This window comes from Nicotiana tomentosiformis, chromosome 4 (genome assembly GCF_000390325.3).
Source record: "Nicotiana tomentosiformis chromosome 4, ASM39032v3, whole genome shotgun sequence".
NCBI lineage: Eukaryota > Viridiplantae > Streptophyta > Magnoliopsida > Solanales > Solanaceae > Nicotiana > Nicotiana tomentosiformis.
In genome coordinates this window covers 79187592-79203681 of record NC_090815.1, presented here as the reverse complement: position 1 = coordinate 79203681, position 16090 = coordinate 79187592, and the positions used below count along the sequence as shown (strand labels likewise).

Here is a 16090-nt window from a genome sequence, read left to right as displayed (position 1 = left end):
AACTTAATAATTTGGCCGTCGTTCTTGCTCCACCATGGTGACCACTATACGGTGAAGAATGAAAAGCCCCAAGAATTTCAACTTGTTCCTCCTCCGGTACATATCTTATAATCACTCCATCCGTACAAATCTGGAAAAGGTACGGTTCATACCAATAATAATCTTGACAATCCCGTTTGAGCTTCTTCCTTTGGTTTGAAGAGAACTCATCCGGGGTGATACCACTTATAGGAAAATTTGCTAGATCTGCGAACCATGGAACCTCTTTCATTGAAAGGCTAAAAGTTGCTCATCAGGGAAGGAGTCATTGATTTCAAGGCCATCATGTGGCCTCCCCTCCTCTTCCAAATGAGACAAGTGGTCCGCCACTTGGTTTTCACTTCCTTTTCGATCTTGGATGTCTATATCAAACTCTTACAACAAAAGCACTCATCTCATCAACCGGGCTTTGGAATCTTTCTTGCTCATAAGGTAACAAAGTGCCGCATGATCCATGTGGACAATCACTTTTGCACCCATCAAGTACGGGCGGAACTTCTCAATAGCAAACACAATGACAAGGAGCTCTTTTTCGATAATGGTGTAATTAACTTGGGCATTATTCATGGTCTTACTAGCATAGTAGACCGGATGAAAGATCTTATTGATACGTTGCCTCAAAACTTCTCCAACCGCCATATCACTAACATCACACATAAGCTTAAAAGGAATGCTCCAATTAGGAGCGGTGATTATGGGAGTAGTTGTCAACTTGAACTTGAGAAACTCAAATGCTCGCATGAAATCATCATTGAAGTGAAATTTAGCATATTTCTCCAAAAGCTTGCACAAGGGGTTCACCACTTTGGAAAAATCCTTTATGAAACGCGTGTAGAACCCCGCATGACCCAAGAAACTTATCACGCCTTTCACGGATGTTGGAGGTGGAAGTTTAGAAATCACCTCTATTTTCGCTTTGTCGACCACTATTACCTTCTTTGAAATCTTGTGGCCAATGACAATACCCTCCTCGACCATGAAATGGCATTCCTCTCAGTTCAATACCAAGTTCGTTTCTTCACACCTTGCCAATACCTTATCCAAATTTTCCAAGCAATCATCAAAGGAATTCCCGACTACCAAAAGTCATCCATGAAGACTTCAAGGTAGTTCTCTACCATATCCGTAAAGATCGCCATCATACACCGTGGAAAAGTTGTCGGTGCATTGTATAAGCCAAATGGCATCCTCTTGAAAGTGAAAGTGCCATAGGGACAAGTGAAAGTTGTTTTCTCTTGATCTTCCAGGGCAATAAGGATTTGATTGTAGCCTGAATATCCATCTAGAAAGCAATAGAATGTCCGGTCGGCCAACCTATCAAGAATTTGGTCAAGAAAGGATAGTGGAAAATGGTCTTTCCTTGTGACTTTATTTAGCTTCCGATAGTCCATACATACTCTCCATCCGGTCACAGTTCTTGTTGGAATCAACTCGTTCTTATCATTGGTGACCACAGTTATGCCCCCTTCTTCGGAACACATTGCACCGGAGAAGTCCACGAACTGTCAGAAATGGGGTAGACAACCCCGGCATCTAACCACTTTATGATCTCCTTTTTGACCACCTCTTGCATGGCTTCATTGAGTCTCCTTTGATGTTCAATGAAGGGTTTGGCATCTTCCTCCAAATTAATCTTGTTCATGCAAAATGAGGGGCTTATTCCCCGAATATCCACCAAAGTCCACCCAATAGCTTTCTTCCTCTTGTGGAGCACCGCCAATGTAGAGTCCATATGCACGTTAGTCAAATAAGAGGAAAGAATAACCGGTAAAGTAGAGCAAAGGCCAAGGGATTCATACTTGAGATGTGGAGATAATGGCTTCAACTCCAAGATAGGAGGCTCTTCAATTGAAGGCTTTGTAGGAGGAGTTTTCCTATTCTCAAGATCCAAGGAAAGGTTCCGAGGTGCATAATTGTATGACCCTATCCCTTGCAAAGAATTAATATATTCCATGAAGGCATCCATTTTATCATCATCAAAATTGAGCAAAACGGCCTCCAATATGTCACCCACATTAATCGTGTCACTTGTATCATCAATAAGCACATCGGTCACCAAGTCCATGAACAAACACACTTCATTGCTATTCGGTTGCCTCATAGATTTGCACACGTGGAACACCGCCTTTTCATTACCCACCCGAAAAGTGAGTTCACCGGCTTCCACATCAACAAGAGCCTTTCCCTTAGCAAGGAAAGGTCTACCAAGAATAATCGACACCTCATATTCCACTTCACAATCAAGAATAACAAAATCTGCTGGGAGAATAAACTTGTCAACTCGAATCAATACATCCTCAATCACCCCCAATGGTCTCTTCATTGTACGATCGGCCATTTGTAATCTCATAGATGTGGGTCTTGGTTGCCCAATTCCCAATGTCTTGAAAACCGAATAGGGCATCAATTTGATACTCGCCCCAAGGTCACAAAGAGCTTTTGCAAACTCTACACTTCTAATGGTACAAGGAATTGTAAAAGCACCGGGATCTTCCAACTTTTGAGCCATCGAATACACAATTGCATTCACTTGGTGAGTGACTTTGATAGTTTCAAAATTCATCGATCTCTTCTTTGTCACCCAGTCCTTCATAAACTTTGCATATCCGGGCATTTGCTCCAAATCTTCAACTAATGGCACATTTATAGAGAGACTCTTTATCATATCAATGAACTTCTTGAATTGATTCTCGCCATTTTTCTTGGCAAGCCTTTGAGGATAGAGAGGAGGTGTCTTAGGCAATGGTGCCTTAGCTTTTTGCACTACCAGTTCCGGCATGTCAATCACATGATCCCTAGATGGGTTCACATCCTCTTGAGTCTCTTCCATCATGTCATCAATATCAATCCGCACTTTATCATTTTCTTGCACAATATTGTTCGGGATCTCCTCTTCTTCTACCACTTTCTCATCATCCACAAGTTGCGTTTGACTTGAGGTAGGTGCATTCCCACCTCTTCCACTTCTTGTAGTAATGGTCATGGCATGCCTCGTAGTGTTCCCACCCTTCGGGTTCACTACCGTATCACTTGGTAGTGCCCTCTTAGGACGAGAATTTAAAGCTTGAGAGATTTGACCCATCTGCACTTCTAACTTACAGATTGATGTGTTGTGTGAAGCAAGTTGGGCATCGGAATCGGCATTCTTCTCTATCATTTGCTTGAACATGTTCTCAATACGACCCATTTCATTGTTGGAGGAACTAGGACCATGAGAAGGATAAGGAGGTAGGTTGCTCGGTTGTTGGTACATCAGGGGCTTTTGAAAATCCGACCCCCAATTTTCTTGGTTGTTGTTCCACCCGCCTTGGTTGTTGCCTCCCCAATTGCCTTGATTAGTATTGTTTTGCCAATTCCCTTGGTTATTGCTTCCACTCCAATTGCCTTGATTATTTCCACTATTCAAATTACCTTGGTTGCTAGAATTCCAATTGCCTTGATTATTCGACGGTCTCCATTGTTGTTGACTAGGGCCTTGGTAGTTGTTTCTTTGCCCTTGAAAGTTGTTCACATATTGGTACTCTTCATCTTGATCATTGTAAGAATCTCCTTGATCAAACCCACTATTATCTTGCACAAAATTGTCCACTCTTTGTTGCACTTATGGACTTCTTGTTCTTCTCTTGTTTACCATCATATTGACTCCCTCCATAGCATTGACTTGCCTTGGGTTTTGCACTTGTTGAAGTTAAGCCTTTGCCAATTGGTTCATGGTAGTTGTCAACTCGGCTATTGCTTGCCTATGGTCATGTAAATCTTTATGAAGAAGAATCACATTTGGATCACCTTGTGGAACATTGGCTCTAGATTGCCACGCCGATGAAGTATCCGCCATTTCATCCAAAATATCACACGCCTCAACATAAGGCGTAGTCATGAAGTTCCCACCGGCAAGTTGATTCACTACATATTGGTTGGTGGTATTGATCCCCCGATAGAAAGTTTGTTGAATCATGTTCTCCATCATATCACTGTTGGGGCACTCTTTCACCAGTGTCCTATATCTTTCCCATATCTCGTGTAGTGGTTCATTAAGCTCTTGCTTGAATGCTAGAATTTCATCCCGAAGAATGGCCATGTGCCCGGGAGAGAAGTACTTTGAAATACATTTCTCCGCTAGTTCATCCCAAGTATGACTGGAATGATTTGGCAAACGTTCCAACCAATCTAAAGCTTTCCCCCGTAGAGAGAAAGGAAAAAGCCTTAGCCTCAAATAAGGGTGGCCGGGACCGGACCGGGACCGCGGGCCAGATGGGCCAAACGGGCCAAACGGGCCAGGACCGTTTGGCCCGGTTTTAGTGGGCCTGGGCCGGTCCTATGATTTCGGCCCGCCAGGCCCGGGACCATTTAGCTCGCCAGGGACTGGGACCGGCCCGGGACCGGACCGGTCACTTAGCGGGCCAAACGGTCCCAACGGCTATATTTTAAAAAAAAAATATAGTCGTTGGCTATTTATAAAATAGCCATATAACCCCCCCAACTTTGTTTTAACTCCAAACTTTTTATAATTATATTTTTTCCCTATTTTCAACTATAAATACCCCTTCATTCTTTTATTTTTCTTACAAAATCATCAATCTATCACAATCTCTCTCTAATTTCCTTCTATAATTGCTACTATTGCTTACTTTATTGTTACTAAGTGTATAATATATAAGCTATATTCGATATATATATATATATATATATAGCTTATATATTATACATTTAGTATATATACTATACTATACTATACTTAGCTTATCGAATATAGCTTTTATATATATACACTATACTATACTATATTATATGTACATCTTATATAGCTTATATACTATACGCTTAGTATATATATACTTTTTAGTAGTAACATGAAATGACCAAAGTATGGTACTTTTTAGCTAGTATAAATATGGAATGATAGAAGATCAAGTTTTAGCTCAACTCAGTTTTAGTTGAAACTGTAATATGAGTTGAGCTAAAACTTGATCTTCTATCATTCCATATTTATACCAGCTAAGAAGTACCATACTTTGGTCCTTTTATGTTACTACTAAAAAGTATATATATATCGATATAAGATGTATATATAGTATAGTATATAGCATAATCTGAGTTGAGCTAAAATTTGATCTTCTATCATTCCATATTTATACCAGCTAAGAAGTACCATACTTTGGTCCTTTCATGTTACTACTAAAAAGTATATATATATATATAAAAGATGTACATATAGTATAGTATAGTATATATAAGCTATATTCGATAAGATAAAGCTATATATATATATATATATATATATATATATATATATATATATATATATATAAGCTATATTCGATATTAAATATTGAATATTAAAATTTAGGATGTTAAATAAAATTTAGGTCACAATTCTATAATAAAATTTACAAAGCATTGCTTTAGATTTTTTTTTTTAACATCCTTTTGTCTCGAATATCTATTTAATTTTTTTTTTGTTTTTAAATCTATTGGGCCCACTTAGCCCATTTAGCTCGCGGGCCGAGACCGTTTAACCCGGGACCGTTTGGTCCCGGGCCGGTCCCTACAAAAATACCGTTTAGCCCGGGACCGTTTGGCCCGTTTAATTTGGGACCGGAACCGGGACAGTTTGGACCGGCCACTTGGCCCGTTTAGGCCCGGGACCGATCCACTTGCCACCCTTAGCCTCAAAGTATCCTTAGAGATATTTGTTTGTTTGCTTCCCCAACACGTATCAACGAACCCCTTCAAATATTTATATGCATTTTGACCCGGTGCACCGGTGAAGAACCCTCGTTGCTCGCGCAAAGTGAGCATCGCGTTGGTTATTTAAAAGTTGCCCGCCCTAAAACGGGGTGGGACTATAGCACTTGCATATCCTTCATTCGGCAACACCCGGTGTGGAGCCGCTCGTGGTTGAGGTGGGGTTGGAACGAGAATATTGTCTTGAGGCGGTCGGCCTCGTCTGTTGGCATGAGGTTCAAGAGGGACCTCATCCATTGCATCATCATCAACATCCACATCCCCCACGGCTATGTTTTCGAGCTCATTATTTGCCATAATTGCACCTACAATACTCACACGTTAGTAACAAGGAAGGAAAAGAAGATATTCCAAAAACACACCTAAATATATAACTAACACCGTCTTTAGCTCCTCGGCAATGGCGCCAAAAATTGATCTCATCCAATTTCACTCCTCTATTCGAGGATATGAAAATGGTCGATGCAATAATAATACCTAACAAAGTCGGGGTCGAATTTCACAAGGAGCTATATGAATGGGCGTTAGTAGTATATATCTTAACGCGTGAGTTTGTATATTTTAATTTGCACTTCCGCAATATTAGGTTTTGTTTGGAAATCTAAGTTAGACTACAGTTGCGATTTAAAGAATGAAACTAGGAAATTATTTTTGGTTATTTTTCAAATGATAAAAAGACCTAGGGCTATGACCTTCACCTAGGTGTTCGCTTAATGGGTTGTAAACTTTAAGGCTTGTTTTATTAGTCGGGGTATATTATAGCTATCAACACTCAAGTACCCACTCAATACCTCTCGGTCAGAGAGTGGTTTTGCCCAATTTGGCTTTCTCAAGTCCAAATGGGTATTTGAACAAATCAGTTGATAATAAGCTCAAGTCAGGTTTTACTATCTCTAGGTTCAACCCTTTAATTGGGCTTATCAATCTCTCAATTAACCCAATCTCTTGCTAGCCAAGTTTTCCTAGACTAAGTCTCTCTTTCTCAAGTAGAGACCAAGTCAAAAAGGCATGAAATAATGTTTGCAACCATTAATTCTTCAAATAAAAGCAAAAACAAGGCTAGATAATCAACACCCTACCATAAATAAGCAATAAATCAAATACCCATTAAGTTTACACTCTAGGGTTGGGCACAACCCTAGTGTAAATCTAGCTACTCATGCTTAAATTAGCAGAAAAATAAGAAGAAGTGATAATTAAACCCATATTAATAATTAAAGTGATAAAATCAATATTCAAAAAGCTCAAAATAGCAAAAACTACTAAAAAGAGCAAAAGAAAACGTCTAGAGTGACTGCTGATGTCAAAGGTTGACCTAAAAAAGTGAAATTATTCTATTTATATAATGCTGGAATTTTCGGACAAAAATTCCCTTTCGTAGGTTCTGCGGCCGCATAATTCCGTGTGAAGTACGCACTTTGCTTCAGCCTGAGAGGATTGGAAACCTGCGGCCACACTTCTCTCTTTCTGCGTACAACACAAATATGTCTGCGGTCGCACCATGCTCTTCTGCGGTCCTCATAAATGTGGTTGCAGCCGCATCAAGCTCTTCTGCGGCCGCACAATACTTGTGCGGTCCGTAGTCTTATTGAAGGTTCTCTGAACTTTGGCTTTTACCTAGTTTCTGCGGCCGCACAATTTCATGTGCGGTCCGCATCTTGCAGCCTTCTTCTGATGGAATTGCTTCATGACATGCGACCGCAGATGGTATTCTGTGGACCGCACTTTGTGTTTTTATGCTGTGTTTGTCCTTAAGTTCAGATTACTCTTATTGCAGTGGATTTCATCTTTGGAGCTTAGTTTTCGGGAACACAATTAAGCGCTTTTGGACTAAAATAAAAGCAAAAAGGCGCTAATAAGTAGTCAAAATCTCCACTTATCACTCTCATAAGATCTCTTCGGAGTGGGTATCTCAGATGCGGTATTTTGGGTGCTTATAAGTGAATACAGTAGTTTATGGGCTTCAGGGCGATATGATTTTATGCTAGGATCTCTTGTGGTGAGCTTTGTTTAAGGATCGTGGTGTGCTGGCAAGAAGGAGTGTTAAGTTGAAGGCAAGTCGAGGCAGTGGCGGATCTAGAGTGTTGTTACTGGGTTCCCCGGAACCTAGTAACATTTGCATAGGCACTGTATTTCTATTAAAAATCCTCTAAATGTTTATAAATATCTAATTATGAACCTAATTATTATTTTATATTAACTTGTTACGGTAGGAACCCATAAACTTCAAATCCTAGATTCGCCTATGAGTCGAGGAGAATTCGAAGAAATGGGTTAGCTCGGTAGTGATTCGAATCAGCATGGTAATGGATATGAACAGTTCTTTGGATTCTTACGATGTGTTGAGGCTTTACTGGTGTTTTGTGGCAATACTCTTGGGTTTGGCAATCTCTGTGACTTAGTTGAGTTAGATGGATTCAGTTTGATAACTTGGCCTTGTGCTGATGGGTTTCGAAGAGTTCTCCATGATTTCTACCACAACTTGAGATGGATATTTTCTAAAGGCATGGGGAGTTTGTTGCGTGTTGTGATTTTTCTCTTGGGTGAGATCAAGTGGAGGATTTATGGCTGATTGAGTATGTATCATGTTTGTGACTCAGAGTTGATACTGGGGTTCTCGTGTTTTCATATGACAACTGGATAGATGCGGTGTGTTGTGTGAAATTGAGGTTTGCATGTACAAGGTTGCAATTCAGTTTTGAAGGGAAGGTCATGAATTTTAGACGGCATGGACGGTCTCAGATGTTTAGATGAATGCTATTACTACTTGGTATTACTTAAGAAGGGTGCGCATATCAGAACGCGTAATGTATTTTGACTTACGGATGCTTCATTAGTATTGCGATACTCGCTTGGTTGATCGACTACTGATGTTCAGATTTTGCTATGTGACACGGAAGAATTATGGAAGTATTTCTCGTGGAATGATTGTGTATGAAGGATATGTCAATCACTTGAGTGGTCGAGTTAGGATCGGATATGGTGATCCTGGTATCCTAGGGATTTGGAGATTGGGAGTTCTCAGAGGCAAATTGTTCCTTGGTTGCGGAGTGTGAAGGTATGGCCAAAGTTAGACAACCAATCGTATGTGTAAAAGTTAGGTTATTATGGGCTTTTGGAGGGTTATTTATCTCTTTGTGGATGACCGAAATAGATTTTGGGACCCATTGGCAGGTCTACTGAGGGCGTGTATTCTACACCGGGTCGGATTTGTTGACTCAGCACTACTATTGTTGAGGGATATTTCATTCGGTTAGAGTCAAGCTTGTTCGTTTTCAGATGTGTTCTATGTGTTACTCTTCTATGCTACGATGGGTTGTGATCTGTTGGATATTTGCACACATGGTGTGTCCTGTCTGGGTCTTGCGGTAAAATTTGAGCAAGATGGTTCTTGGGGTGTTGAATGGTTGATTGCGCCTTGGTCATGGTCCTTTTAGGTTGTGGTATATTGTGCTATTCGTTTCTCCATGGTTATGGTCATGCACTTCGTGTACTTGATGTTGATTTGCATATGGTTGTTGATTTTGAGCATTATAACTCAAGGTATTTCATGTGGACCAGTGTTTGTATTGGCATTTGGGTGTTATGTTGGGATATGATCCTTTGGGTAGATCTCGTGTGTCTTGGTTCTCCTTGTGTGATGGGTTATAGCATTGCGCTTGTGATGGTACTTGCTGTGCTTGCGGTACGGTTCTCTCATTTGAATCATTTTCCATGTTTGAGTACATTTGAGTTATTGCTTGTTGGTGCATGGATTGCACGGTTTGTGGCTTTAGGTTGTACTAGCGTAGCATGTCAGTAGAGTAGTTTGTACTTGATGGGATGAGGTCATTGGACCTAGATTAGGTGCTATCGGACTTGATTACAGTATGTTTGGAAGGATAATGTCACTAATCGACTTAGAATTTGATTATAGTTCTAATCGGACGAGAGAGCTCCATGACTTGTTGATCTGATGAGTGTTTATGAGTTTCTGCGTGTTTCTTTCATCATTAGCAGTATATAAAGGGATAGAACAAGGTTTTACTTGATATGAAGTTTGTTACTGGTACTGGATTTGTTATTGAGTAGCTATTGTTGTCGGGAGTTCTTGCTATGAGTATCTAAGTTATGTGGAGTATCATGTGATTATATCATGGGTTATGGTTATCGCTTAATACAGTTTGTTCAAACTTGCACAATGTATAGATGTGAGGACCGAGTCTTGAAATGGATTTCGAATGTTAGACATTGGGTTCCAAGGTTTATGGAATAAGGTTGAAGTAAAGATCTTCAGTTATGTTGTGCTATCAGGCTTACATAGTTTGGGTGATGTGGAATCACTCATGGGTATGTGCATGGTGAGTATACACAATGATTTGATGGCCCTTGGGAATGACTCATGGCACGTTTGAGGACGAATATATGTTTAAATGGGAGTTGGTTATTTTCTTCATCGCGTTCGCAACTTGGTAATCTCATTCGCGTAGATTTGTGAGGCCTGAGAATCGTGTTCGCGTCAGTGTAATCGCTTTCGCGTAGAGTTGAGCTTGTAGCTGGGGGCTAGGGGATTATATCATCGCGTTCGAGATGTTCTAGGCTGCATTCACGTATTTTTAGCTGAGAAGTGCATCGCGTTCGCATAGTATATGTCGCGAACGCGTAAAGTAATTTTGGAGCTGTGACTTTTGTGCTTCACGATCGCAAAGAAATTCCCACGACCGTGAAGGGTATCCCTGGAGCAGACCTATAAGTGCTCTATTTCAGACCCTTGAGTTATTTTATCACATTTTGAGTTATGGAGCTCGGATTTGGGCGATTTTGGAGGTGATTTTCACCACATGAATTGGGATAAGTGTTTTCTACTCTGTTTTGATTATATTTTGTGATTCATCTTCGATTTTGGAATTTGATTGATGATTTCAAAAGAAAAATTGGGGGTTTTTGTCTAAATTTCTAAATTTAATATTTGAGATTTAAGCATTGATTCAGAATCGGATTTGAGTAAAATTAGTATGGTCGGACTCGTATTCGAATGGATTATTGGAATTTGTGAATTTTATTGAGTTCCAAGGTGCGGGCCCGGGTTTGACATTTTGGTTGACTTTGAGTAATTGATTAAAGATTCGATCTTTATTGTTCGGGTTTGTTCCCTTTGGCATTATTTGATATTTTTGAGTTGCTTTTGGCTAGTTTTGAGTCGATTGGAGGATGTTGCGTGCGGGATGGCGTCTCTATAGTATTGTTTGGCTTGTTCGGTATTGGATTTAGCTTGTTCGAGGTAAGTAATATATCTAAACTTAGATTTGAGGATATTTAACCCTAGGAACTATGTTATATGAGATGTATTGAGGTGACACACATGCTAGGTGACGGGCGTGTGGGCGTGCATCGGGGTAATCATGATCCTAGTCGACTTATAGACTATTACCGGACGTATTTGATGTTATATCTTGTTATACCCGTGTTCTCCCTACATGATTGATTATTTGAGTTGTGATTCATGTTAGAAGTCATGTTTGGGCTATGTGATTATTTGGTTGAGACATATTGAGGCTGTTTCTGTTGTTTTGGGCTATCTGATTTAACTGTAATTATACAATCAGTCATGATTCTTCATTTGCATATCATATCTCAATCTCTGTTCATTATTCATTGTTACATCACACGTTGTTGTTTTCCATATGTGGTATCGTTTGGGCCGAGTGATATGAGATTGGGAGCCCGTGAGACTTGAGAGGTTGATGACTGAGATGGGCCTAAGAACCATGTTGAGAGAGTGTTATGTGGATTGGGCTGCACGCCCCGGCATGCCATATTGGCTTTATTATTATTATATGGAACGGGTTTCATACCGCAACATACCTTATTGGCTTATTATTATTATTATTACTATGTGGATCAGGCTGCATATCACAACAGGCCATATTGGCTTTTGATTAGCGCTTGGGAAGGATCCGCCCCTCCAGAGTCTGACATACCAGTAGTGAGCGCAGACACTGTGATATATACACGTGCTTTGGTGAGGGACTTTTGATCCACACACCCGTACAGTGCTGAGTGATTGTGTGTGTGAGATGGAGTGGATGCATGGAGCGAGGCATCTTGAGTGGGCTGAGAGTGAGGGTATTTGATGATATCACTGTTAAACTATTTATTTGACATGTATAGTTGACATGTAGGCATAGATATGTGTTTTTCTCATACTAGATGGTATATGATATTTGATGACTCGACATGTATATTGACATGTAGGCATAGAGATGTACTTTTCTCATGCTATTTGGTAAACGAAAAGTCTTATCTGATGTTGTAAATTGAAAAAACACAGTTTTTTTTTATAAATAAATATTTAATTGACTTCAGTGGTAATATTTGATCTTGACTGTTATACTTGAAAAGCATGTCTACTTTCCCGTAGTTGTGAATGAGCTGAGCATGATAATTCCTTTGAGCTATCCATGTTACTGTCATCATTATATCCTATGTTGTTATTGTTACTGGCCATTGGTATTGGAATCTGACCTTCTTCTGAGCTCGTCAGTACTTTCAACCCGAGGTTAGGTTTGTTACTTATTGAGTACAGGGGGGCGTTTGTACCCATACTACACTTCTGCACCTTGCGTGCGGATCTTAGAGCTGATGTTGTTGTGAATGGCGGGAGCTGGCATTGAAGATGTACTGGCGTTTCAGTTATAGCTGCCACTTGTCCTTGGTAGCTATAGATTTACAAATCTGTTTATGTATATTTCGAACAGATGATGTATATTTTGTACCAACTTTATAAATTCTAAATCTTAGAAGCTCATGATTTGTACTACCAATCCTTGGGAGTTTGTATAAAAATTCAGTTATTTTACTCATTTATTCTTATTATTCTCATTTGAGTTGTGTTGACTGTTAATTGGCTTACCTAGTGGATTGGGTTAGGTGCCATCATGACTAGATGGATTTCGGGTCGTGATATGTGCATTCAAGATGAGATACCATGATGTATGCTATTTGCTAACAATGTCGTATTAATTTATGAAAGGTGCTAACCAAAAACTTGAACTATGGAGAAACACTCTATAGAATAAGTATTTTTGGATAAGTAGAAGTAAGAAATGCACTACAAGTTTAGCTAATATAAGAAGGGTATAATTGAAGTGAAATTACAGGGGATTGTAGTGCCTAAAAATGCAAACAGTTCAGATATTTAAGTTCATTGTTCCAGAAAAATTGAATTATAGATTAAAATATTACACATAAAATCAAAATAGGATGATTGAAATGAGATCTGCCACAAGTAAAAGGTAAGTTGTGTAGAATAGTTATAAAACCAACAATGCTATATAGAAGCGAATATTGAACAACCAAAGTTAACACATCCACAAGATAAATCACAGACATGCATATGCTAAGATAAATATGTGATCATACAAGAATAGGCACGATTAGAAATAATCACATTCGATGGTTCAAATAGCAAACGTCGAGGATAAAATAAGATAAGGTCGCTTGAAATGGAGAATAAATGTGTTAAAAGAGGAGAAATGACGTGCAATTTCGGGGGGTATATGTAGACTTAGCAAAAAATATAGGGCACTATAAAAGATAAAGATTTATATAGGCAATACATATTAGTTAAGGATAAGTTTTAGGAAGAACTTTTGTTATAGATATACTCTTTAAGAGTAGTTTAGCCGTCTAGAGATTTATACGCTTAAAAAGTATACATAACTTTGAATTCTTTCTACCTGCATTTTTATTATTGCCATGTGATGAATTAAGTAAAGTAACATAACCAGTGAGAATTCATATAATTGATTCAACTTAGTAGGAATTCATATAATTGATTCAACTTATTAGAACTAGAGCATAGTAATTGTTGATAATTCGCGCATTCAAACAAAATTAAATACATCAATTATCTATCTATATAGAAAAGATGACTTGACACTTCTCTTTGGCCAAGTCTTATTTATCTTTTTTCTCCTTTGAGATTTTATCTCTCATTTTAATACAAAAAACTCATTTAACCTAGGAAAGTGAACTAATAAGGAAAATAAATGAGGTTTACAGATGGAATTTTCAGTTACAAAATACACAAAAAATGCAATTATATACGGTCAAAACCGATTTGAGTCAGTCGTACGGACTGATCGAGACGATAATGTTTCGATCAAAGAATATCTGCATGATAAGCTCGGTCAAGGTCCGAAGTAAAGGCGGCGAACTTCGAGCTCTAAGACCGATCAATGACAAGCTCGATATCATTATCGAGCCCATATCCAAATCGAACTACGAGGCAAAGTGGAAATTATCGAAGATGCATGGACCGACCAATATTCACCCCAAATACCGAGACCCCAAGTCAGAATCGAGCTCGAACCAAGGCCGAGGGCTCGATCCAACACCGAGCTCGAGCCAGTATCGAGCTCGCAGATTAGGGTCATTGTAACCGCACTATGGGAGAGAATATTGACGGAAATCGAGGAAAAGATAATACATCATGAGCTCTCCACTACGTATTTTTTAATTGTATATAAAGTAGGATACCTCTACTATAAGAGGGACTGCAACAAAAGATCACTTGAGAGATGAAGAGATATCCCCTTATGCTTGTTTTACTCATTCTTTTTGCTTACTATTTTCATTCTCATAGTCAAGAATACACATATTTCTATTTCTCTACACGATTTATATCAAATTGTATTGCATATCCTTAGAACCATACACAAATCTAACGTTATCCGATTTTTCGGGTAAACAATTTGGCGCCCACCGTGGGGCTAAGGGTAACAGTGGTTGTTTGATACAAATCTGCAATACACACCAATTTACAACTTCAGATCAACAATGGCAAACCCTCGATTGATGGCTTTGCCTATCGACCACGAAGCCGACCTTCAGGATGAAATCAATGACTTGACACCCAGGGACGGAAGGCGAATTAACAATGTCACCGAAGCTCGAGTCGAAGTACCGCTAGATATCAATTCACAAGTGCTTTTGAGGCGAACCAATGTTTCGAACTGGAAAAAAGCATTCAGGGCGGGTACTCGATCCGTAGCTCGAGACACCCATAATGCGGAGGAGATCAGAGTCAACTTACGGATGATCTTCAAGATGTTGCAAGCCCAGCAAATAGTGATAGCTCAGTTGCAGAGCCAAACTCAGGAACAAAGCAGGTCGGAGCCCAATCCGATTCGAGAAATCACCCACAGAATGGAACCAGCCATAGTGAAGTCAAATGAGCCAGAATCGGGGACTACTCCCAAAATTACTAAATTGCTCGAGGAACTCACAAAACGAGTCGAAGCCAACAATAAAAAAGTAGAAACATATAATTCCAGGGTCGATCAGATCCCGGGAGCTCCACCAATGATAAAAGGGCTAGATTCGAAGAAATTCATTCAAAAGCCTTTTCCCTCGAGTACAGCCCCAAAACCAATCCCCAAATAATTTCATATGCCCGAAATACCCAAATATAACGGAACGACCAACCCCAACGAGCACGCCACTTCTTACACGTGTGTCATCAAGGGCAATGATTTGGAAGATAATGAGATCGAATCTGTATTATTGAAAAAATTCGGTGAAACCCTGTCAAAGGGGACAATGGTATGTTATACTACAACAACGGTTATTAAATATGAGTTGTAAATTTCAAAAATCATGGCATAGATTTTGTTAGTCAAATGGTTGGATGCATTATCTTTTTGTGATATTTTTTTGAGGATCATATTCAGGTATCTGTTTATGCTAAAAATAATTTTGTGCATTGGAATATAAATTGTCTGATTGTCTCTATCTCTCAATTATTTGATATTTGATCTTCCCAGTTATTATTTATTTATTGTGCATTAGAAAGGGTAACAAAAAGTTATAACTGTTGTCAACTTTTTTTAACGAATATCCCTAAAGACGTAACTATTGTCAATAACTTATTACAATCAATCGTTTAAAACTTCTGGCTTTTCATTATATAGTGTAGAGTAACATCAGAAGTATATAAAAAGGAAAGAATACCACGAAAAAAGGAGAGTGACAAGGTTCGTATCTTTGTTTTTCGAGCAATCTCGATAGCCTATGCACCTCTTAACCGATTTCAAGTAATCTCAAAGGGGGATGTCGACAACAAGGTACCAATGTCGACATTTATTGTTCATTTAAGTACATTATCTCAATTAATTGTTTAATTTAATTTTCATCAATAAAACAAGATTTAGTCCTCTAATTTAAACCTTCAAATTAGCTCAATAACCTTATTGCAAAGGAGTAGAGCGTACGCTTCCATGTGTATAAAAAATAGAGAAAGCGAGTCTTGAAAATTGTAGAAAGA

General features: G+C 39.0%; 1 protein-coding gene across 1 annotated transcript; it reads right to left on the bottom strand.

Annotated features, from left to right (window-relative positions):
• Positions 1 to 429: 429 nt before the first annotated feature.
• On the bottom strand, positions 430 to 3208 carry LOC138910003 (uncharacterized). The gene is made up of 4 exons (XM_070201220.1): positions 2695 to 3208; positions 2180 to 2295; positions 1604 to 2035; positions 430 to 1008 (listed from the first exon to the last, which is right to left on the bottom strand). The coding sequence occupies exons 1-4, from the start codon at positions 3206 to 3208 to the stop codon at positions 430 to 432; spliced, it is 1641 nt and encodes a 546-aa protein (XP_070057321.1).
• Positions 3209 to 16090: the final 12882 nt, after the last annotated feature.